This window comes from Boleophthalmus pectinirostris, unplaced genomic scaffold (assembly GCF_026225935.1).
Source record: "Boleophthalmus pectinirostris isolate CB_2022bp ecotype Guang Dong unplaced genomic scaffold, ASM2622593v1 HiC_scaffold_21, whole genome shotgun sequence".
Taxonomy (NCBI): Eukaryota; Metazoa; Chordata; class Actinopteri; order Gobiiformes; family Gobiidae; genus Boleophthalmus; species Boleophthalmus pectinirostris.
The window spans coordinates 2797021-2821575 of record NW_026571175.1 but is presented as its reverse complement, the minus strand read 5'-3'; the positions used below and the strand labels follow the sequence as shown (position 1 = coordinate 2821575).

Sequence of the window (24555 nt, the reverse complement as noted above, 5' to 3'; positions counted from 1 at the left end):
TTAAACAATAGTTAGAAGAAACTTGCTAAATTATATAAAAAAATAATAATAAATATGGGGATAATTATGATAAACAATTAAAATGTGCAAAAATACTTTAATTAATACACAAATTAGTATATTTATGTCTTTATTTTCCTCCTGTTTGCTCCTCTGTGCAGGTGCCGTTGCCTCAGAAGTGTAAATCTGCTGCTGTGAGACCCAAAGCTCAGCCAGAGATCCAGAGCAGCCTCGAGTCGGACAAAGACCTGTCCACCAAGAGCGAACCGAGACGGGTCAAGATATTTGACGGAGGGTACGCACTTACAGTTCACTATGTCTGCTTTACTCAATCATTTATGTTTACTTTTTTGTATAGCTGTTTAGTTGATTATTTGCTCAAGACTTTTATTTGTCACCGAGTTATTTAACTGGGAGATATTTGAGTAAATTGGGAGTTTATTTTGCCTTTGATTTTCAGTTGTGAATACCTACTTTACAAGTATTTTTTTTGTACATACTTTATTTTGCAATCTTCAGAGCTTGTTGTCTTGTGAGTATAGTTTAAGTAAGCTATTTGATCAGATCATCTAGATAGCTTAGTTTTGAGAGCTTTTGTCTGCACCACACTCTTTTAGTTCACTAACTGATAAACAGGACATGTTTTTAGTCAATCAAAATTTTCTTTAGTCGACGAGTCGTAATAGGTCTCTTAGGGTTGTTAAAAGTATTGAAAATCAGATATTAATTGGTACTAACACTAGTACAGAAACTAGACACTCATTTGAGCAGGTATCGATACAAAAAAGTGCCATTCACAGGACAGAAATGAAGCTTTCGTGAACAGATTTAGAATGATGTTGAGCTGTATCAGAACAACTATAAGAACACATAGACTCGTATACACTATGAACCTACCTGCACCACTGAGGGATTACACTCATATAAGACCACATGGGAAGAGAAAAGAAAGTACCGTATTTTCTGGGCTATTAAGCGCTCTGGATTATAAGGCGCACTGTCATTAAATGGTCTATTTATTAAGTTTTTTCACAAATAAACCGCACTGGACTTTAAACAACAGTGTGACGGGTGAGTAGTTTTGTTTGTTTGTTCGTTCACAGTGACTCTGGGCTTTGTTCAGTTGTGGTGTGTAGGGAGGGTGCTGTCTGGGACCAACGGATTGTCGGTGTGTTCGCAGTGACTCAGTTGTTCAGTTGTGTCTAGAAGTGGCACATTGCGCTCGCTTTTTCGGTTCGTTCCTCCGTTCCGTTCCTCGTCGGCGTGGAGTGATGAGTGTGTCTGTGGGTGTGTTTCGCTGCACGGTCGCTGTCTGCTCCGTGTGTGTTTGCGTGCGCTGTGGACCGGCTCTGTAGTTTACTGAAGTCGTGCTGGGACACCTGAGTGGATTTGTGTATAGGGCGCTCTGGATTGCGGTGCGCGTAGTTATTTTTTGATGGGGTTAGAGGCTTAAGAGCGTGTCTAATAGCCCAGAAAATACGGTACTACCGTTTAATGCGGAAAATCACATTCTGAGAGTATTTTATTATCACTGTGGTATCAGAATCGATATTAAGTCTATTCCTTAGTATCAAAATCGAGTTTGAAATGTTAGTATTGTGATGTCACTAGTTTTGATGTTAAGTGTAAACGATGTCTCTGTGGTCCAGGTACAAGTCAAACGAGGAGTATGTGTACGTGCGGGGCCGAGGCAGAGGGAAGTACATCTGCGAGGAGTGCGGGATCCGCTGTAAAAAGCCCAGTATGCTCCGAAAACACATCAGAACCCATTCCGACGTCAGGCCCTACCACTGCAACCACTGCAACTTCTCCTTCAAAACCAAAGGTACAATCCACACGACACGTCACGGCAATCAGGTTATAGTTGTTTCCTTCACATTTGCCCTCTCAAAGTTGTATTTAGATCCATACATGCTTGAGTCATTGCTCTGATCTGTCTCTGTTTTCACCACCACCTTCATTCTACAATTTTATTATTAATAGATTTTAACGATATGTTTTCTCTTCTTACTTTTGCACGCTGGCTCTCTTCTTGTTTACACTGTGTGGTTCCAAAGGCTACGTCTGATCTATCTTTCCAAATTGATCGTTGTGCAGTCGTTTACAGTGATTCGTCCATTTTTAGCCAATCAGCAGCCTCCGTTCCCTCTGCTGCTCTTAGCAACTACTGTCTCCTCCTTTCCTCTGTTGAAGATTATAACTGTTTTTGTGTAGGTGAATCTTACATAAATAGACTAGTTCTATACCAGCAAAAACAATTCATACGTTTTTGATGATTACCTACTCTTGATTTCACTGAACTAAATACAAATATAAATGCATTTAAAAGGTCCACATCAGGCTATTTTCTGATCTGTTATAATGTTGTTTTCTCATCACAAACTAGACCTGGAGTTATGTTTTGTTTCACATACATATTTAGGCTGAGTTCGTTCCTGAATTCGTGTGTCATTCGTTCATGCATTTTTCAATATAAAACCAAAAGTAAAAAAATGAAAAAAACAACTATTATCTACATTATTTGTCTCCAAAACCAAAATGAAAAAACTGAAAATTATTTGTTTTTTCAGTTTTCGATTTTGTGTTTAAATGAAAAATGGAAAAAACGATAACGACCGTTTCCCGTTTCCGTGACTTCTTTGACTGCGATGCCGGACTTTTGCACCGCATACGGACTGAACCAGGACTGAACCAGGACTGAACCAGGTCCGGGACTAGACCGGGACCAGACCGGGACCAGACCGGGACCAGACCGGGACCAGACCGGGACCAGACCGGGACCAGACCAGGACCAGAGCGGGACTGAGACCAAGATCAGACCAGGACCAGGCCGGGACCAGAGCGGGACCAGAGTGGACTCCGAGCTTTGACTCCAAGCCTCCGCGGGTCCGAGCCTCAGCTTCGGGCTTCAGCCCTGCCATGGTCTCTGAGCCTCCGGTCTGGTCCCAGTCTGGTCTCAATCTCAGTCCCGCTCTGGTCCTGGTCTGGTTTCGGTCTCGGTCTCGGTCTCGGTCTGGTCCCGGTCTCAGTCCTGGTCTGGTTCTGGTCTGGTCCTGGACCTGGTTCAGTCCATATGTGGTGTAAAAGTCCGGCATCGCAGTCACAGAAGTCACGTAAACGGCCATTATCCATTTTTTCCATTTTTCATTTAAATACAAAATCGAAAACTGAAAAAACAAATCATTTTCTGTTTTTTCATTTTGGTTTTGGAGACAAATAATGAAGAAAACTGTTGTTTTTTTGTTTTCTTATTTTTGGTTTTATATTGAAAAACGATGATCGAATAATACACGGATTCTTGTGATGTCATGTAGTAATAAAGGAAGTACTGCACTGTGTTGTTAACTGCGTACACCTTCACTAGAATCATTTGGATGATTTAGATGATTTCAGACGTGTCATTTTCAATCTCTACTGACTTAAACGTAAAAGGAGCAATTCACTTGAAAACCACCTCTTCGTGACATCACCAGGTGGAACAGAGCATTTTGAGTTTAGCAGAGGCAGAGGAGCAAAGGCAGAAGAGCAGGAGAGGTTGATCTGGACGTGGGCTGATGTGATGTGAGGCGTGGGCTCCTGCAGTGAATCATAGAAACACAGAGCACAAACCTCCACCAACCTCCACTCGACTGCTGCAGGAGGCACAGGGAGGAGCAACTCGAGGAAAACAACCAAGAGAAAGTCCTCACAATCTTACAATGCAAACCTGCTTAATTACATGTTTTATGTAATGTTGAATTAAATGCTTTTATTTATTATTATATATAGTTTTTGTATCTATCCTTGCTGCTTGCATATTTCTGGTCTGAGATTTTTTTTTTAAACTTACAATGGCAATCACCATCCAAATAAAAAAAATAAAGAACATCTAAAAGTCTTATTCCATTGGGATTTTCTGTTGAAAGGAGAATAAACATGTTCAAACAAGCCTAAACTGATGTTGAAAAAGTCCAGAACAATTCAGTAAAAGATCAAAACTCAACTTTATGTGATTTATTTTATTTGTTTTAGGGAACTTGACGAAGCACATGAAGTCCAAAGGCCACAGTAAGAGGTGTCTGGAGATGGGGGTCCCCGAGGGTCCGCTGGACGACCAGGACGCAGAAGACTCTGGTGAGAAATCAAGTTGTTATTATTATTATTCCGTCTATTGATCTTAAAGCTCCTATATTATGTAAAATGAACTCCTGTGAGCTTTAAGTCTTGTTATAATGTTGTTACCTCCTCAAAACAGACCTGGAGTTTTGTTTCACTCACACATGTTTGAGTAACTCCTTTATTATTACCGTATTTTCCGGGTTATTAGTCGCGCTCTTAAGCCTCTTACCCCATCAAAAAACGACTGTGCGCCACAATCCAGAGCACCCTATACACCAATCCACTCAGGTGTCCCAGCACGACTTCAGTAAACTACAAAGCCGCACCACCCACAGAACACACAAACACACACGGAGCAGACAGCGACCGCACAGGGAAACACACCCACAGACACACTCATCACTCCACGCCGACGAGGAACGGAACGGAGGAACGAACCGAAAAAGCGAGTGCAATGTGCCACTTCTAGACACAATTGAACAACTGAGTCACTGCGAACACGCCGACAATCCGTTGGTCCCAGACACACCCTCCCTACACGCCACAACTGAACAAAGCCCAGAGTCACCGTGAACGAACAAACAAACAAAACCACTCACCCATCACACTGTTGGGTTTCATTTAAAGTCCGGTGCAGTTTATTTGTGAAAAAAGTTCAAAAATAGACCATTTAATGACAGTGCGCCTAATAACCCAGAAAATACAGTATTATTGTCTATCTCCAAAGCTCAAAATGCTGTGTTCCACCTTGTCATGTGTTTCAAGTTAACACAGTGTTCCCACAGTCATGGAAATCCTGGAAAAGTCATGGAACTTTAGTATCTCTTTCACACAACTCCAGCTTTTTGTTAAGTTCTCATGAGGCTGTTATTATTTCTGAATGTCTGAACCTATTGTTTAAAAGAGACGACAATAAATGCACTGACAGGATTTTGAATGTTCAAAACTATATTCCCAAACCATAAGGTGAATGGAAAGGTTAACATTTCATATTAAGCCCTAAAAGTCTGATCAAATCTACATATTTAAGTGCTGTAAAGCCATGGAAAATTCACTTTAGGTCAGGTGTGTCCAAACTTTTTTCATCAAGGGCCACATTTCTAAACACAGATGAAGCAGAGGCTGATCGAGGGCTGTAGACTGATGCTCAGTACAGTGAATAATTGAAGTCTGTGCATGTTTATTATGTTAGAATAAACCATCAGTCTTTATTCATGCTAAGATCCTTAAAACCACAGAGTAAAAATTAAATATTTGCTTTATCAAGGTAGATTTTCAAAAAACTTGCAGTAAAAAATATTTTTAATTGATGCAAGGTCATTTGGGCCAATTCACCTGGAAGTCTGAGGGCCAAGAAAAATTTGTCTGAGGGCCGCATTTGGACATGCCTTGCATTAGGTCATGAAAAATCATGGAAACTGTTTTGAAATTTTGTCCGTGAAAAAGAGTGGGAACCCTGTTAATAGTTCCTTTTACTTTTAGTTCAACAGAGATCGGCAATTCCAGGGCTGAAATTATCCAACATGATTTTACTGAAGGTGTGTGGAGTTTAAAAACACAGTGGAGCACTTTCTGCAGCCTTATACTGCATGACATCACAAGGTGGAACCGAGTGTTTTCTGTTTGAGAGAAAATTTCAGCCTAAATGTGCAGGATTTTTGTTTTAAAAGTATGAATGAAACAAAATACAACTCCAGGTTCATTTGTGATGAGGAAACAACATTAGAACTAGGGGTGTACAAAAATACTGAAATATCGATATATCTTATCGCTTAATGTGATGATACAGTATTGATATTGTGGGCTTCTGTATCGATATATCGACAAGAGTATTTTTTGGTATATTTCACTAAATTATTCACTTACAGCACCACAGTTTTGTTGTTTGTTTAGATATCGCACCAACACATTTGACATTTCCACTGTTTTGATGATTAAAATGTTTGTTTCATATGAACTTTGCACAAGAAGTGGTTTAACAAAGACTTTTAATATCACAGACCAGATTTAGCCTTTATTTTTTAATTGAACTGTATCGAATCGATTTGAAATGTATCGTATCAAACCCATAATGCACTGTATCGAGATATGTATGGTATCGTCTCCTGTGTATCGAGATATGTATCGTATCGTCTCCTGTGTATCGAGATATGTATCGTATCGTCTCCTGTGTATCAAGATATGTATCGTATCGGCAACTTCTCAACGATACCCAGCCCTAATTAGAACATAGGTCAGAAAATAACATAATATGAGCCCTTTAAAAGTTCCATACGGTGGCATTAAATCATTCTGTTTTGTGACAGTTGCTGACTGAATCGGTGAACACATTTTGTCCAGTTTAAACTTGTAACAAACAGCAGGTCTGTGCTGCTGTGGGCGGACAGAGGGATTTTTATGTAACTCTCTCCGTAACTCGTTTCTCCTTTATTTCCATGTTCGATTTTTCACATCATTTTCCACTAATCCTCCAGCGTTTTCCATGTTTGTCAGAATTCCTCCTCCAGGTTTTCCTCCCAGCGTGACAGCACTGACCTCCCTCCTCTTTTCTGTTTTTTTTTGTTTAGTTTTTCTAAATTTAGCCTCTGCAGTTTCCTTGGCGCGGAGCTGCTAGCCGCCCACGCTAGCCGCAGAGTTAGCGCTGCAGAGTTAGCATTAGCGCTGCATTTAGAAAGTCCAATTAGAGCAACGAACACGACAACACCGCCTGTTTAAAGCCCGGGCGGAGGAAATGGGCGAAATGTACAAGCAAACACCACAAATGTTTCTGTTCTGGGCAAGATTTTAAAACTTTTATCAGGTTATTCATCTTGTTTTCAGATTTATTACCTACTTACTAGTTCTGAGACTTCTCTGATTCTAGATTTACCCAAAACCAGTGATTTGTCCCAGATTTATACAAGAAATGTCCCAGGTATCTCTATTTTTGACCAATCTGATCCTGTTGACAGTAAAGAGAGGCATGCATTGACATTTGTTGAGGTAAAATACAGAAAAGTTGCTTTAAAACGACCAAAACACAAAGAAAATGTGACTATACTGGCACATGTTTGTTTTGTTTTGAATGGTCTCTGGATGACATTTTTCCTTCATTACACACTCATTCCACAATTTTATTATTACCAGCCACCACAAAAATGGAGATGTCCCAGTTTTGTTTGTTTTTTCTGAGTTTAGGAGAAGTTTATTTTAAGAGAACTTGTCAAGTAAAATGATCTTTCTGCATGGACAGATCATTTCATTACTTTTAACTCATTTTCTGATTGATTTAAGTGTTTATATCTTACATTTTGGCCAAGCTTGTTTGCAGTGCACTGTTAACATGGTGAATCAGGGGAGAAGGAGGTGGAGGGTTGTGAGTAACGGTTTGTAATGGTCTGAAATTACTTTTTGATTAGTCAGCCAGACAAAAGATTATTACACATTTTTACTCAAACAATGATAATAAGATTAAAGCCCAAGTATGTAACTTTTTAACCAAAAAATGCAGAAAAATAAAATGCTGTTGTTGTTTTTTTGGTGCCACCTAGTGCCTCCGCTCAACTTCATTTCTCTCCAGCGACCTCTAGGTCAGGAATCAGAATACACTAGACCAGGGGTGTCAAACATATGGTCCAGGGGCCAGATCTGGCCCTCCAAGACCTTTAATCTGGCCCACGGCTGATTTTCTACTAAAATATATTAGTTATATTTTCCATTAAAACATTGTTAATTTTCTGTGGTGCTTAGTATAGCAGCGTCTCCAGCGTCTCTGTACGTGGCCCCTCCCACCAGAGCAGCACAAATGAAGACTTGTCTCTTTCCAAACGCTCTTAAAGGACGATGGTTTTGACTGTTGACCGTGACACCCTCATCAGAAAAATGTCCAACATGAGAAAAGTTTAGCCGAGTGCAGGATTTTCTAAGAATTATTCCTGTTTACATACAAGTTCATGTTCAAACATTGTGTTGAAATTGTATTTTTCTTAAAGTTTCAGGTTGTTCATAATATTATCATATTTTGTAAAAGAAAGAGTTCATCAATTTAAAAAAATAAATCTGTATAATTCTGTAGATTTGCGTTTCTCTGCACAAATATTTGAACTTATTGTTATTTTGGGGGTTTATATGACATGAGTTTTCTGATCCGGCCCCTTTGGGATCAAAGTAGGTTGGATATGGCCCCCGGACCAAAATGAGTTTGACACCCCTGCAGTAGATGGTTTGCATGAACCCCGGAAGCTGTAGACCACACACCGGCCAATCATCTGTGAGCTGTGAAGCCATGACGTCAAACTCATCTCGTCTGTCTTGGTCCCTTTTGTGTTAGAGCACAACAGTAAACAAAGCGTCGAGATGGACGTAGATGAAGACAGACATTCTGTGTTGTCAACGATTCCCGGGATTGAGGATTTAAAGCTGGAACAAAGAGAATGTTTGGTGAATTTTATCAAGGGGAAAAACGTTACTACAGGATTTGGCACATTACATATGTCACAACCAAATAGCAGCGACTGGTTAAATTTAAAAAAGTACCTACCGTCGAGCGAATGAATCCTAATGCTTTGAGGTCAGACAGTTTCCACAAAGTGAAACCGGCTGATGAATCAGGCGATGGAAATATCCCTTTGGCTATAATCTTGGTATAAAACTGCTCTGTCTCCAAATATTCCGAAGTTAACTTTCTATTTCTAAGGAATTGTGCAGGGGATATGCCACTCCCAGAAAATTTAACACACTTTTACTCACTGACTTTTAACATGTGAGAATTGTGTGGTTTTTTTAAAAATTGATTTTATTTGCTATTCTTGCTATTTTATTCACTATTTATTCAGTATTATTTGAGACTTTGTGTTGGTAAAATGTGTGATACAAATAAAGTTGGACTGGATTACTCAGATGTTTCAGTTTTGCAGAATTCTTACATTATTTCTGTTTTTCCTTCAGGAGACCGGAGCCACGTGAGCAGCGCCGACCGCCCCGACTCGGACGCAGACGATTCAGATGAAGACGACGAGAACGAGGAAGAGGAGGAGGACAGTCAGGCCGAATCTGGACTCTCCACCAACCCGTCCGTGTCCGCCAGCCCTCAGCACTTCCCCTGCAAAGAGTCAGATGCCCCGCCAAGCGCCCTGCTCGCTCAAATGTCCATCAGCTCCGTGCTCCCGCTGTGCCAACAACAGCAGCTCACCGAGTCGGGCGTTTCCGACACAGATTCGGTCCCCATGTTGAGTCCGAAGCAGCTGACGGCCGGCGGAGGGGCAAGCGTGGCACTGGGGGTCTTGGATGTGCACAAGTCTCACTCGGCAGCAGTAGCGCCCCCTGCTGGAGTGGCAGAGGTGTCAGATACAGAGTCGGTCCACATGATGAGTCCAGTGTCCCCGTGCAGACAAATGTCCATTGACTTCCCAGACTTCGAAGGGCCACCCAGTCCCACGGCTCCTGGGAACAACGCGGCCAAGAACGGACAGGTACGGAAAATTATGATGTTGATTTATCCACTTTGTCCAAAAATTAGACTCTGTTTTATGCCTTTGTTAGAGAAACATCTTAGAAGTCAAAAATATACGCATGTTTTGTAAGTTTCCTGATGGTCTCATAATACAGGGTGTCCCAAAGAATTTGACATCGTTTCGCAGTCCAATAATTTTGGCAATTCTTGTTGAAATTTGAAGTTTTTCCAAATTTTGCATATTTGTATGGCTTTCAAAATTAATAGAATTGAATCCAAAATATTGTCCAATTTATCTCTCCAATTATGTGTATTAAAACACTGGTCATACCAAGATTAAAATTGGTCTAATGTTGGAGTGTGGGGGTCGGTCATACTGAATTTTGAAAAATGGTTTCTTAGTCTCCTGATATGTTTTTTTTTTTTTTTTTTTTGTCTTCTTTCTTCATATTGATCAGTCAAAAATAATCAGAATGATTTTTTTTCTAATTTGTAGTTAACACAGAATATTTTCTTCAGCATTTGACCCATTCTTCAGTAGCTCTGGGTTAAACCTGTCAATAAAATCACTGCCAATTTCTCTGATCTGGCCAAGATTTTAAAACTTAAATCATGTTATTCATCTTGTTTTCAGATTTATTATTCACTTACTAGTTCTGAGATGTTTCATTTTAGTCTAGAGGTCGTTTATTTTAAGAGAACTCATCAAGTAAAATGATCTTGCTGCATGGACACATCATTTCACCACTTTTAAGTCATTTCCTGATAGATTCAAGTGTTTATGTCTTAAATTTTGGCCAAGCTTTTTATTTTTTACTTTTTATTTGTGCTTTTTGAAGGTTTTAACAAATGTACATAGAAGAACACACAATTTAGAGTTCTACAAAAATGTAAAAAATCAAATACATTATCCATTGGTGTGAGCTTGTAAATAGACCATTTTGACCATCACTTCTCAAATTTACCAGCTTTCAATCTCATATAATAAGTTATTTTTTCCATCACATAAATTTCCTCCATTATATCTGTCCATTGTTGCAATTTCAAAGGGTCACTCTTCAGCCAATTCCTTCTTATACTTTCTTGCAAGCTAAGAACATCACTTTAAACCAGGGGTCTCCAACATTTTTCCTCCTGTGAGCTACAAAACAAAAATGCCAGAGAGCTACTAGTTTTAGCTTTTACAAGAAATTTAGTATATAAAAGCGCCACCGCGAGCCTTAGATACAGTTAGATGACACAGATGATACAGATGTCCCTGTTTACCTGGGACAGTCCCAGTTTTGAGCCTTGTGTCCCCTCTCCCAGCAGATTTATCCAAAAGCTGTGATTTGTCCCAGTTTTATAGAAGAAATGTCCCAGGTGTTCCTATTTTTCACCAATTTAATATCTGCCAGCAGTAAAGAGAGACATAAATTCTCATTTGTTTAGGTAAAATACACAAAAGCTGCATAAAAACGACCAAAACACAAAGAAAATGTCACTAGTAATGAACGAGTCGAGTGCAGAAAAGTTTTCCTTAATTACGCTCGTTTCACAATTTTATTACCAACCACCTCAAACCAGGGGTGAGAATCTGGTCACTTTAAGTTAGATGTTTATAATAGATTAACCATTATACATTTATTAGTGTACAAAGGCATTCAATTAATCAAATTGTACTTATTCTGCACTATATAAGTAATTCAGAAATCCCTTGGCGAGCTACTTGGTAGGGGTTGGAAAGCTACAGGCAGTGTTGGGAAGGTGACTTTTAAAATGTAATCCCCTACAGATTACAGATTACACACCCCAAAATGTAGTTTGTAACATAATCCATTAAATTACTTAAAGTGAGTAAAGTAATCTGAATACTTTGGATTACTTGATTTGCTGTAGAGAAGCAAAGATGAGGAAATCTTCACATAAGATGTTTTATCTGCTAAAAGAAAATGAAAAGGCCAAATCTTTAAAAATATTATTGATGAAGAGGAGGAGATACGGTCTGCGCAGCATGGTTTAGTCCTGTTAAATCCTGTTTTAGACCTGGTTTAGTCCTGTTAAATCCTGTTTTAGACCTGGTTTAGTCCTGTTAAATCCTGTTTTAGACCTGGTTTAGACCTGGTTTATTCCTGGTTAAGTCCTGGTTTAGTCCTGGTTTAGTCCTGGTTTAGACCTGGTTTAGACCAGGTTTTAGACCTGGTTTTAGACTTGGGTTTAGACCTGGTTCAGACCTGGTTTTAGACCTGCTTTTAGACCTGGTTTTAGACTTGGGTTTAGTCCTGGTTTAGACCTGGTTTAGACCTGGTTTTAGACCTGGTTTTTGACTTGGGTTTAGACCTGGTTTAGACCTGGTTTAGTCCTGGTTTTAGACCTGGGTTTATTCCTGGTTTTAGACCTGGTTTTAGACTTGGGTTTAGACCTGGTTTTACACCTGGTTTAGACCTGGTTTATTCCTGGTTTAGACCTGGTTTAGGCCTGGGTTTAGACCTGGTTTAGTCCTGGTTTAGTCCTGGTTTAGACCTATCTTTTGACCTGGTTTTAGACCTGGTTTTAGACTTGGGTTTAGACCTGGTTTAGACCTGGTTTAGACCTAGTTTATTCCTGGTTTAGGCCTGGTTTAGACCTGGTTTAGACCTGGGTTTAGACCTGGGTTTAGACCTGGTTTAGACCTGGGTTTAGTCCTGGTTTAGACCTGGTTTAGTCCTGGTTTAGACCTGGTTTAGACCTGGTTTAGACCTGGTTTAGTCCTGGTTTAGTCCTGGTTTAGACCTGGTTTAGACCTGGTTTAGTCCTGGTTTAGACCTGGTTTAGTCCTGGTTTAGACCTGGTTTAGTCCTGGTTTAGACCTGGTTTAGTGTCCAGCAATGAGTGGAATTACTGAGGAAAAAAAAAAAGGGGGGATATAGCCCCAAACGTGAAAACAGGAAAATATCGCCATGTAATCCATTTATTTCAACAAAGTAACTGTAATCCAATTACCACTCATTGAAACAGTAACTGTAACTGAATACAGTTACTCATAATTTGTACTCTGATTACGTATTTGCGGTACATGTAATCTGTTACTCCCCAACACTGGCTACCGGTAGCTCTCGAGCTCCAGGTTGGAGACTCCTGCTTTGAACAAGTCCTCAGGTCAAATATTGTTTTCATGCAACAAACCAAAATACATAACCTGTGGATCATTGTATTATTAGTAGTATTTTATAGCCAAATACCTCTTCCATTACGGTTGCAATATTTTCCCAAAATGGCCAAGCTTTTTTGCAATGATAGTACACAAAAAAACACAAACAATAATAATTCCTTCTTCTTTTCTCTCCACAGGACTCTCCAGCGCCCTCTTCTGCCCCCTCTTCAGATCTGTCCCTCCCCGTCGACCGCGGGACCCAGACGTCCATCTTCCCCTGTCACACTCCTCTCCTCTTCCCCCAAAACCCCTCTCCTGCGCCCTCTGCCGGCCCCTCCGCTCTGCCCCTCAACGGAGAGACCCACCTCTTCAGCCACCTCCCCCTCCACTCCCAGCAACCCCCGCGCTCCAACTACAACATGCTGCCAGTAGGGGGCATCCAGCTGGTCCCCGCCGGTTTAGCCGCTTACTCTACGTTTGTGCCAATCCAAGCCGGGCAAGTTCAGCTCACCATACCTGCCGTCGGGGTGATCCACCGTAACACGAGCCCTCTACCGGCCCCGAATATGTCTCCGCAGCCGGGGGAGGGCATCCAGAGTAATCCCGTTTTGGTGCAAGACCCAGCTGGCGTAGTTCCTTGCTTCCCTGTGGCGCAAACGCTACAGCCGCTGAACTTAGAGACGCTGAACATCATGGGAATCGCAAATACGGGGCTAGCGTCGACGCAGCTGCTCCAACAACAAGGCCTGACGCTAAACGCCACGCTGGGTTTGCAAGTTTTAGCGGCGAGCCCGACGTCTCAAAGTAGCACGCAAGTACCGGGGTTGCAAATAGTTAATATCGCTTTACCGGCGATTATACCGTCCATGAGTCCCATCCCGGCTCTGAGTCCGTTACCAGCGGGAGCAGAGAGGCAAGGGAGCCCGGAAGCGCAACCGGAACGCGGGCAAAGTCCGGTGAAAATGCCAGTATCGCCCGCTCCCATGGTGGCCAACAGTCCTCCGATGTTAAGCGCCAGCCCTGCACACGTTTGCAGCGACGCAAAACCAGCAGATAAACAGGAAGTGAACGCATTCACAGAGCAAAAATTATCACCAGTTCCTGAAAGCCAGATCATGAAACCCGCCAAAACGTGGCAGAAATCGACGGAGGATTACAACGAAGCGTCCAGCGATGATGAGGATCGGTTGGTCATCGCCACCTGAACGAGAACGTGAAATTTTTGTAACTTTTGTCACTTTTAAAGACTTTTGAAAAACACTTCTTCAGGGGTTTGTGTGTTTGCAAATCGCTGTCAAAAAGCACAGATGCTGACATTCGTAACAACGGTGCAATCTTATCAATTATTATTATTACGACCAATTATTTTTACGTTTTGTCACTTTTTGTTTTGACTTTTCTTTTTGTAAATGTTGTATAGACAATTGTGCCTTTATGGAGTAACTTGTACATATTTTCTTTGCGTAGTGGCTTGTGTAATTTGAGAATTCTGATCTTTTTTTTTTTTTTCGTAAATTGGATGGATTGTATCAGTAATTGTACATTTCTCTGGACGGGAGCAGCGTGTGTACAGATGTGATGTTATATATTTATTCTGCTCCTCCGAGTGGTGTTTCAGTCCATAGGTTCATGTGCATTATGATGGTAGCTCTACATGGCTGTATCAATATTCTTAAATGTATCAGTAAAATATTTGGTAATAAAATACAAGTGATGTCACGGAATCTGTCTCCAGTGACTGTTTTTCAGCACATCGACACACTAATATAGTTTTAACAGGACACGTGTTTGATGGGAATAAGTCAGAAAAAAATATGTTGTTGAACAGGACCTGGCTTATATAATGTATTGTTTAAATGTTGACATTCATGTAATGACTGGACAGGACAGATCAAAATTCTATTCACGAGTTGCCAGTTGCCATAGCAATTAACAATCGGTAGGTTTCATAAGACATCACAGTATTCTATAGGACAATTGCTGGATTTTCGATAATATCACATCATTCTATAGTCCAGTATTAATAAATACAGATGGGCTAAGCTAAAATTTATATATTTAAAATGTAAAACTATGTTGCAATACAGTGAGGTCAGTAATGACCGAAAGGACAAGATCACGGATAAAAGCAGTTGAATTGAGTTTCCTCTGCAGGGTGACTGACGCTCCCTTAGAGATAGGGTGAAGAGCTCATTCACACTGGAGGAGCTCGGAGTAGAGCCGCTGCTCCTTCATGTGGAGAGGAGCAGCTGAGGTTCGGACGTCTGTTCTGATGCCTCCTGGACGTCTCCCTCGGGAGGTCTTCATGTCCCACCGGGAGGAGGCCCCGGGGAAGACCCAGAACACGCTGGAGCGACGATGTCTCAAGGCTGGCCTTGGAACGCCTCGGGGTCCCCCCCAGAGGAGCTGGAGTCCCTGCTTAGACTGCTGCCCCCCGTGACCCGACCCGGATAAGCGGAAGAAAATGGATGGATGGATAGTGAGTTCTTGGATTTAGCCAATACGTAAATGAAATTATTAGGTTCAGTGTTTGTGAATTTACCTTTTAGATAGTTCATGGCAAAATACAATGTTATTAATAGTAATATCTGGCTTTTGCCCCTCAAGTGGGTGTATGACATCATCATATTGTAGAATCTGAAAACTACCAATATGAATGAGAACAAATGGGAGGCAGCTAAAATGAATATTGTTTAATTGCATATTTTTGTTGCAATGTAGCAGGGTCTTGAGTCTAGTCACTAATAGAAATGATCTGATTCCACATTTGTGCATTTACCTTTTAGATATTTCAAGATAAAGTACAATAGAAGCTATAGGGAAACATGGCCGCTTCCCCCATTTGGGAGTTTGACATCACTACAGTCTAAAATCAGTAAACCACCAATTAGTGGCTCTTTAAATCGAAATGGGATTGAAGTAAATTGCTGTGTGTGTGTGTGTGTGTGTGAGTGTGTGTGTGTGTGTGTTGATGGTTGGACAGGCCACAGAGTATATTGACCTTCCAAAAAAGCCCTGCACTGATAAAAAGCTTATTGAAGAATCTCAAAGTTCTGCACTGTGGTCATTATTCTTTCACCTCACACTCGGTGGTGTTAAGTTACTCTACGCTCTGTTCACGCTTACGTCACAAACCAGGAAGACGTTTGGAAACATGCGATGAAACTTCTGGTGTAGTTCCCGACACTGGGCTCACAGACCGACTGATCAAATCCAGTGTAAAATGAAGACTGCAGACGTCATGTGCTGTTTGGAATCATCTGGAATCTGTGGGGTGCCAATCTATACCACTGGCTCCTCCCACCACGACTCACTCTTACCACCACGTTTGTTCGTTGTAGTTGAACAGAACAGAACTCGGTCTGAGCAGGAATCGATCGTCTGACCTTCAGGTCGAGGGAGCACTGCTGCACTGAGCCACTGTTATTAATGAGCTTTAGCTTTAGTTTAAAAGGTGACACTTTGAGGATGGTTGGCCATTCAGATGGAACATTTACTTTCCAATTGGTGGTTTCAGATGACATCACAGGATCTATAGGGCTTATTAATTAAGACAAATGGCAGGCAGCTAAAAAAAAATATTGTTAAAAAGCAAAATGATGTTGTAATACAGTGACTTCTAGGGTTTAGTAATGAACTGAATCTACCAGGGTCAGTGTTTATGACATTACCGTTTGGATATTTCATGACAAAGTTCAATGGAATCAATGGGAAAGTCTGACCCTTGCCCCCATTTGCGAGTGTGACCTCATTACATTCTAGAATCTGAAAAGCATTAATTGGATATGAGCTACTGTATATGTGATGAAATAACAGAGAACACTCTTGTATTTCCACAGGGCGATGTGGATCTCTAAATTAAAAGTCTAGGAAAAGGCGTACAAAGTTCCAAACCTGACATTCAAACTTGGTAGAGTTTGTTGCACTTGTAGCTCGTTATAAGAGTGAGGTACAGGAAAGTACACGTGGGTGGAAGCAGCAGCAGCACTGAGCCGTGATTGGACAAAATGATCGATACAGAACACACAGGCTAAAATTAAAATGTTTATGTAACAAAAATAAAAGATATTTTTAGATTCACACAGGCTGAGTTCTGTATCATTTTTATAACTGTTTGGTGTTACAGTCGTCATTCACAAAAACACAACTGCACTACTGCACAGACTACATGTACTATTAGTACTTGTAGTAATTAATAATAATAAAAAAGCATAGTAATTCATAAAAAATGTTGTAGTAGTCGTAGTAGTTGTAGTAGTAGCAGCTGCACGATTAGCAGTAACTGAATAATGCACAGGCTATTCAGTGTAGTAGTAGTCAAAGTTATAGTCGTAGTACTAGTCCTAGAAGTAGTAGTACTAGCAAAAGCAGTAGTAGTAGCTCAGTACCCAGTATTGCACAAGCTATTCAATATAGTAGTAGTCCTAGAAGTAGTAGTGGTAGTACTAGCAGTAGTAATAACCCAGTACTGCACAGGGTATTCCATATAGTAGTAGTCCTAGAAGTCGTAGTGGTACTAGCAGTAGGAGTTGAATTAGTAGCAGTTGCAGTAGTAGTAACCCAGTACTACACAAGCTATTCAATATACTTGTAGTCCAAGAAGTAGTAGTGGTAGTACTAGAACTAGCAGTAGCAGTAGTAGTAATCAAGTACAGCACAGGCTATTCAGTGTAGTAGTAGTAGTAGTCCTAGAAGTATTAATGGTAGTAGTGATAGTAGCAGTTAGTAACCCAGTATTGCACAGGCTATTCAGTAGTAGTAGTAGTAGTAGTAGTAGTAGTAGTAACCCGGTACTGCACTGGCTGATCAATGTAGTAGTAGTAGTCGTAGTAGTCATAGAAGTAGTCCTAGAAGTACTAATGGTAGTAGTGGCAGTTGTAGCAGTTGTAGCAGTAGCAGTAGTACCCTAGTACTGCACATGTTATTCAGTGTAGTAGCAGTAATTGTCGTAGTAGTAGTCATAGTAATAGTCTTAAAAATAGTAATAGTTGTAGTAGTAGTAGCAGTAGCAGTAGCAATAACTGTTGTAGTAACCCAGTGCTGCACAGGCTATTCAGTGTAGTAGTAGTGATCCTAGAAGTAACTGTAGTAGTAGTATTCATGTAGCGATAATAGTTGTTGTACCTTCTGAAAATGTATTTGTGAAAAGGGAAATCGAAAATATTATAAACAATCCCAGCATGTGACAAGTAGAAATAAAATAATTTCTAACATGACATGACAAAGTGAGTGTATTCGTTCTCTAAAGCACATGTGCAGGATTTTCTGTTCAGTAAAAACAGATTCCTTCAAGATGGATTCAGACGTGATTAAATCGAGCCCTCGCGCTCTTTCTGAATGACAGAGGCGCGCTCCCAGTGCTCGGCCTGTCCCTTTAAATCCCTCAAACGTCCACACAAACACGCGTGTCCATTCATAACTGCAGTGTCCACGCGCACCAGGGCCCACGCGCTCAGAGGGTGACTCATCCGGCACCCACGCCACGCGGACTATGGCGCCCCACTCAGGACGAGCACGGAACTGCAGCGGGAATCACAGGCGAGGAAACAGAGACACCTACCGGCCACTGAACAACACTGCAGACAAGGAGAGACGTTTAAGAGAAGTTACAAACATCAAATGGGGGATATATTGTATTATTTTATTAAAATACTGTTTTGAAGTAGTAGTAACAGCAGCAGTAGTAGTAGTGGTAGTAGTAGTAGTAGTAGTAGTAGTAGTAGTAGTAGTAGTAGTAGTAGTAGTAGTAGTAGTAGTAGTAGTAGTAGTAGTAGTAGTAGTAGTAGTAGTAGTAGTAGTAGTAGTAAAGGCAGTAGCACTAGTAGTAGCAGTAGTAATAGTAGTAGTAGCAGTAGTAGTAGTAGTAGCAGTAGTAATAGTAGTAGTAGTAGTAGTAGTAGTAGTAGCAGTAGTAGTAGTAGTAGTAGTACTATAGTCGTAGTAGTCACAGAAGTAGTCCTATAAGTAGTAATCGTAATAGTAGTAACCCAGTACTGCACAGGCTATTCAATGTAGTAGGAGTAATCCTAGAAGTAGTAGTGGTAGTAGTGGTAGTAGTAGTCATAGTAGTAGTCCTAGAAATATTAATGGTAGTGATAGTAGCAGTAGTAATCCAGTACTGCACAGGCCATTTATTATATTAGTAATAGTAGTAGTAGTAGTAGTAGTAGTAGTAGTAGTAGCAGTAGTAGTAACAGTAGTAACCCAGTACTGCACAGGCTGTTCAATGTAGTAGTAGTAGTAGTAGTAGTAGTCATAGTAATAGTAGTAGTATTAGTAGCAGTAGCAGTAGCAGTAGCAGTAGTAGTAGTAGCGGTAGTAGTAGTAGTAGTAAGTAGTAGTAGCAGTAGTAGTAGTAGCAGTAGTAGTAGTAGTAACAGTAGTAGTAGTAGTAGTAGCAGTAGCAGTAGTAGTAGTAGTAGTAGTAGCAGTAGTAGTAGTAGCAGTAGCAGTAGTAGTAGTAGTAGTAGTAGTAGTAGTAGTACTGTAGTCGTAGTACTCATAGTAGTAGTCCTAGAAGTAGTAATGGTAGCAGTAGCAGTAGTAACCCAGTAATGCACAGGCTATTCAATGTACTAGGAGTAGTCCTAGAAGTAGTAGTGGTAGTACTAGCAGCAGCAGTAGTAATAGTAGCAGTAGCAGGAGTAATAACCCAGTATTGCACAGGCTATTTGAGGTATAAGTAGTCCAAGAAGTAGTAGTGGTAGTAGAAGCAGTAGTAGTAGTAGTAAGAGCAGTAGTATAGTAGTAACCCCGTGCTGCACAGGTTATTAATTGTAGTGGTAGTCCTAGAAGTAATAGTGGTAGTAGGGAGTTGTAGGGAGTATTATCTGTTACATAAGGGTGAGTTGTTATACAGTTGTAGGGAGTATTATCTGTTACATAAGAGTGAGTTGTACAGTTGTAGGGAGTATTATCTGTTACTTAATGGTGAGTTATTATACAGTTGTAGGGAGTATTATCTGTTACATAAGTGTGAGTTGTTATACAGTTGTAGGGAGTATTATCTGTTACATAAGAGTGAGTTGTACAGTTGTAGGGAGTATTATCTGTTACATAAGTGTGAGTTGTTATACAGTTGTAGGGAGTATTATCTGTTACATAAGGGTGAGTTGTTATACAGTTGTAGGGAGTATTATCTGTTACATAAGGGTGAGTTGTACAGTTGTAGGGAGTATTATCTGTTACATAATGGTGAGTTATTATACAGTTGTAGGGAGTATTATCTGTTACATAAGTGTGAGTTGTTGTACAGTTGTAGGGAGTATTATCTGTTACATAAGGTGAGTTGTTATACAGTTGTAGGGAGTATTATCTGTTACATAGAGGTGAGTTGTACAGTTGTAGGAGTATTTCTGTTACATAAGTAGTTGTACAGGAGTATTATCTGTTACATAAGTGAGTTGTACAGTTGTAGGGAGTATTATCTGTTGCATAAGGGTGAGTTGTATACAGTTGTAGGGAGTATTATCTGTTACATAAGGGTGAGTTGTACAGTTGTAGGGAGTATTACTGTTACATAAGGGTTGTACAGTTTGATCTGTTACATAATGTTGAGGTGTTGTACAGTTGTAGGGAGTATTGTCTGTTACATAATGTTGAGGTGTTGTACAGTTGTAGGGAGTATTAGTAAGTCATTTTAAATGAATATTGTGATTTAAAATGTCCAAATGATCCCCCCCCTCCCCCCACACACACACAGTGTAAGGAGTATTATCTGTTGCATAATGGTGAGTTGCTGTACAGTTGTAGGGAGTATTATCTAATTATCTGTTACATAAGAGTGAGTTGTTGTACAGTTGTAGGGAGTATTATCTTATTATCTGTTACATAAGAGTGAGTTGTTGTACAGTTGTAGGGAGTATTATCTGTTACATAAGGGTGAGTTGTTACAGTTGTAGGGAGTATTATCTGTTACATAAGGGTGAGTTGTTATACAGTTGTAGGGAGTATTATCTGTTACATAAGAGTGAGTTGTTGTACAGTTGTAGGGAGTATTATCTGTTACATAAGTAGTTGTACAGTTGTAGGAGTATTATCTGTTACATAAGTGTGAGTGTTATACAGTTGTAGGGAGTATTATCTGTTACATAAGGGTGAGTGTACAGTGTAGGAGTATTATCTTTACATAAGGTGAGTTGTACAGTTGTAGGGAGTATTATCTGTTACATAAGGGTGAGTTGTTATACAGTTGTAGGGAGTATTATCTGTTACATAAGAGTGAGTTGTACAGTTGTAGGGAGTATTATCTGTTACATAAGTGTGAGTTGTTATACAGTTGTAGGGAGTATTATCTGTTACATAAGGGTGAGTTGTTATACAGTTGTAGGGAGTATTATCTGTTACATAATGTGAGTTGTACAGTTGTAGAGTATTATCTGTTACATAAGGTGAGTTGTACAGTTGTAGGGAGTATTATCTGTTACATAAGGTGAGTTGTTATACAGTTGTAGGAGTATTATCTGTTACATAAGGGTGAGTTGTTATACAGTTGTAGGGAGTATTGTCTGTTACATAATGTTGAGGTGTTGTACAGTTGTAGGAGTATATATTGTTACATAAGGTAGTTGTTACAGGGAGTATTGTCTGTTACATAATGTTGAGGTGTTGTACAGTTGTAGGGAGTATTAGTAAGTCGTTTTAAATGAATATTGTGATTTTTAAAATGATCCCCCCCCCCCCCCCCCCCCACACACACACACACACAGTGTTAAGTTGCATAATGTGAGTTGTTACTGTACAGTTGTAGGAGTATTATCTTATTATCTGTTACATAAGAGTGAGTGTTGTACAGTTGTAGGGAGTATTATTGTGTACATAAGAGTGAGTTGTACAGTTGTAGGGAGTCTGTTACATAAGAGTGAGGTGTTGTACAGTTGTAGGGAGTATTAGTAAGTTGTTTTAAATGAATATTGTGATTTAAAATATCCAAATGATCCACAGGTGTCACTCTAGAGCCCCCCCCCACACCACACACACACACACACACACACACACACACACACGCACGCACACACACACGCACGCACACACACACACACACACACACACACACACACACACACACACAGGTGGTGCTGCTGAGTGACAGAATGGCAGATAGAGCTGTTGACTTTTGCTGGAATGTTGGGTGTAGTTTAGTTTGGACTATTCTTAGGCACAGCTGCAGCAGGAGGAGTTCACCCACAACTGTGAGACACGACTCCTACCAAACAAAGAGCAAGGTTATTCAGGTTTACACTTCACAGGAAATTGTGTCTAATGTATTTGACCCACATGTTACCGGGATTGTTGACGGTTCAATTCCGGCTTTGGTCATTGTATATTATCCCTGTGTTCTTGGGAAAATACTAGTTCTCAGGTGGAGTCTGCTGTGGAACTGTCAGATGCAGATTTGTTGACCTGGTTTATGGTTCATATCTGTAATTACTGGGCCTATCCACATGAAACAAAAACTGGCACAAAGTTCAAAGTAATCTCTGCCAGTGTAAATAAACAAAAGAGAAACTATTTTTTCATAATCGCTTCAGGAAGTGGTGCCAGTATTCGCCAAAAATGTGTTTGTTGTCAGGTGAAAGAACTTTAAGCCGTAAGATTAATATGACAAGTTTGCGGAGCCGACTTCAAACAAATAACGAGAAGGAGAAATATTTGTGGATCAGAAGTTTGGAGATTTCTTCCAAAAATAGTGAAGAGTTATACAGGCCCCTGCCCTCCATGTGTAACTATTACGTCATCACATTCTAGAGCAGACGTGTCAAACGCATTTTGGTCCGGGGGCCGTATCCAACCTACTTTGATCTCAAAGGGGCCGGATCAGAAAACTCATGTCATATAAACCCCAAAAATAACAATAAGTTCAAATATTTGTGGAGAGAAACACAAATCTGTTACAGAAATCTTTTTTAATTGATGAACTCTTTCTTTTACAAAATCTTATAATATTATGAACAACCTGAAACTTTAAGAAAAATGCAATTTCAACACAATGTTTCAACATGAACTTGTATCTTGCACTCAGCGTCCAACTTTTCTCATGTTGGACATTTTTCTGATGAGGGTGTCACGGTCAACAGTCAAAACGATCGTCCTTTAAGAGCGTTTGGAAAGAGACAAGTCTTCATTTGTGCTGCTCTGGTGGGAGGGGCCACGTACAGAGACGCTGGAGACGCTGCTGTGATAAACACCGCAGAAAATTAACAAGATTTTAATAGAAAGTATAATTAAAATATTTTAGTTGAAAATCAGCCGAGGGCCAGATTAAAGGTCTTGGAGGGCCGGATCTGGCCCCCAGGCCGTATGTTTGACACCCCTGCTTTAGAATGTGAACAACGTATTAAAAAAATAGACACTTTGACACTTTTTGTTCCTTTTTTTTTTCTCTAATAAAATACGTTTTGGTTAGGGGTCTGTCACCTGCTTGTTTCTAAGGAGATGTCATTGCTCATTTCTCTGCCTGGAATGTTCCACAGTGTGACATTAAACAGCTCTACTTTACATTTATTCAATCACAGGTTGTTTTAGTTTGTGGCCATTTCAGTTTGTCAAACCTGATCCCCTCAGATCTCAGGAGGTCAGAGGTCGGGTCTGGTCAGGACTTGGATGGGAAACTTCTGGGAAAATCAGGTGCCACAGGGGGGCACCAGTCACAAAAACTGTCATTGTGTCCTTTGGCAAGACACTTCATCTACATTGCCCAGTGTGAAAGTGGTTTGAGCGTGAGTGTTGGTGGTGGTCGGAGGGACTGATGGAGCAGATTTGCAGCTTCACTTCCAGCAGTTAGTAGTTTAATAGTAGTTTACCACCACTGGGTCTGGAGTGAATGAATAATACTCTGTAAAACATCTTTGTGACATATGTCTATGAAATTTATTGATTGATTGATTCATTCATTTTTATTTTGAGCTTGTGCCAAGAGAGAAACAATAATCAGGTATACATACACACTGTAAACAACAGAAAAGCAGCTTTCTTGAAAAAAGGATCGGCTGGGTGTCCAAACCTTTTCATCAAGGGCCACATATTTAAACACAGATGAAGCAGAGGGCCAATCGAGGGCCAGACTCAGTACAGGGAATAATTGAAATGTGTGCATGTTTATCATGTTAGAATGAGCCATCAGTTTTTATTCATGCCAAGATCCTTAAAGCCAAACACTAAATATTAAATATTGGCTTTATCAAGGCAGATTTTCAAAAAACTTGCAGTAAAAAAAAATATATTTTTTTAATTGATGCAAGGTAATTTGGGCCAATTCATCTGGAAGTCTGATGGCCAAGAAAAATTTGTATGAGGACCGCATTTGGCTCCCGGGCCATAGTTTGGACATGCCTGCTTTACAACAAGGAGCCCCTCACCCGTTCACACACCAGTGTACAGACACTGGGGGTGAGGTGGGTTTAGTGTCTTGCTCAAGGTCACAACGACAGCAGCCAACCTGTGGGTCAGTGGATCTGACTGCTCAACCAATGATGTTTATGTCAAGAGCAGGATTTGAACCACCAACCACCTGACAGACCCTCCTCCAGGAAAGTTACACAATGCACCTTCAAATTCCAAAAAAGTTAAATCTGGATTCTTAAATCTGTCTCCCAATTCTGCAAATATGTGGTGAAACACTGCGGTTTGACTAGCCCCGCTCTCTTCTGCCCCCTGCTGTCAGACTCCCTCACCGCGCCTCATTAAACTTTGGCACTTTCTCAACCACAGATGAGAAAGCTCCAAGCCCCGAGCCTTATCGCCCTCACGCAGCCGGAGAAGCGCTTTGTGTCGCGGGCCAGAACAACAACAACACCCGGAGAGAAGGAGGGAAAGAAAGAGACGGAGGGAAAGAGAGAGGGAGCGGAGGAGAGGGGAGGGACCTGCGTATAAAGCCACGCGCGCACATGTGGAGACACAAACTGAACCAAGACTC

General features: G+C 40.6%; 1 protein-coding gene across 1 annotated transcript in view; it reads left to right on the top strand.

The window, feature by feature from the left end:
* hivep1 (HIVEP zinc finger 1) overlaps positions 1 to 14365 on the top strand; it is a 94310-nt gene extending 79945 nt beyond the window's left edge. Inside the window, 5 exon segments of the mRNA XM_055157086.1 lie at positions 162 to 295; positions 1650 to 1825; positions 4012 to 4113; positions 9025 to 9548; positions 12839 to 14365. Coding sequence (XP_055013061.1) covers positions 162 to 295; positions 1650 to 1825; positions 4012 to 4113; positions 9025 to 9548; positions 12839 to 13846 — 1944 coding nt within the window. The 3' untranslated portion in view covers positions 13847 to 14365.
* The last annotated feature ends 10190 nt before the right edge of the window (positions 14366 to 24555 follow it).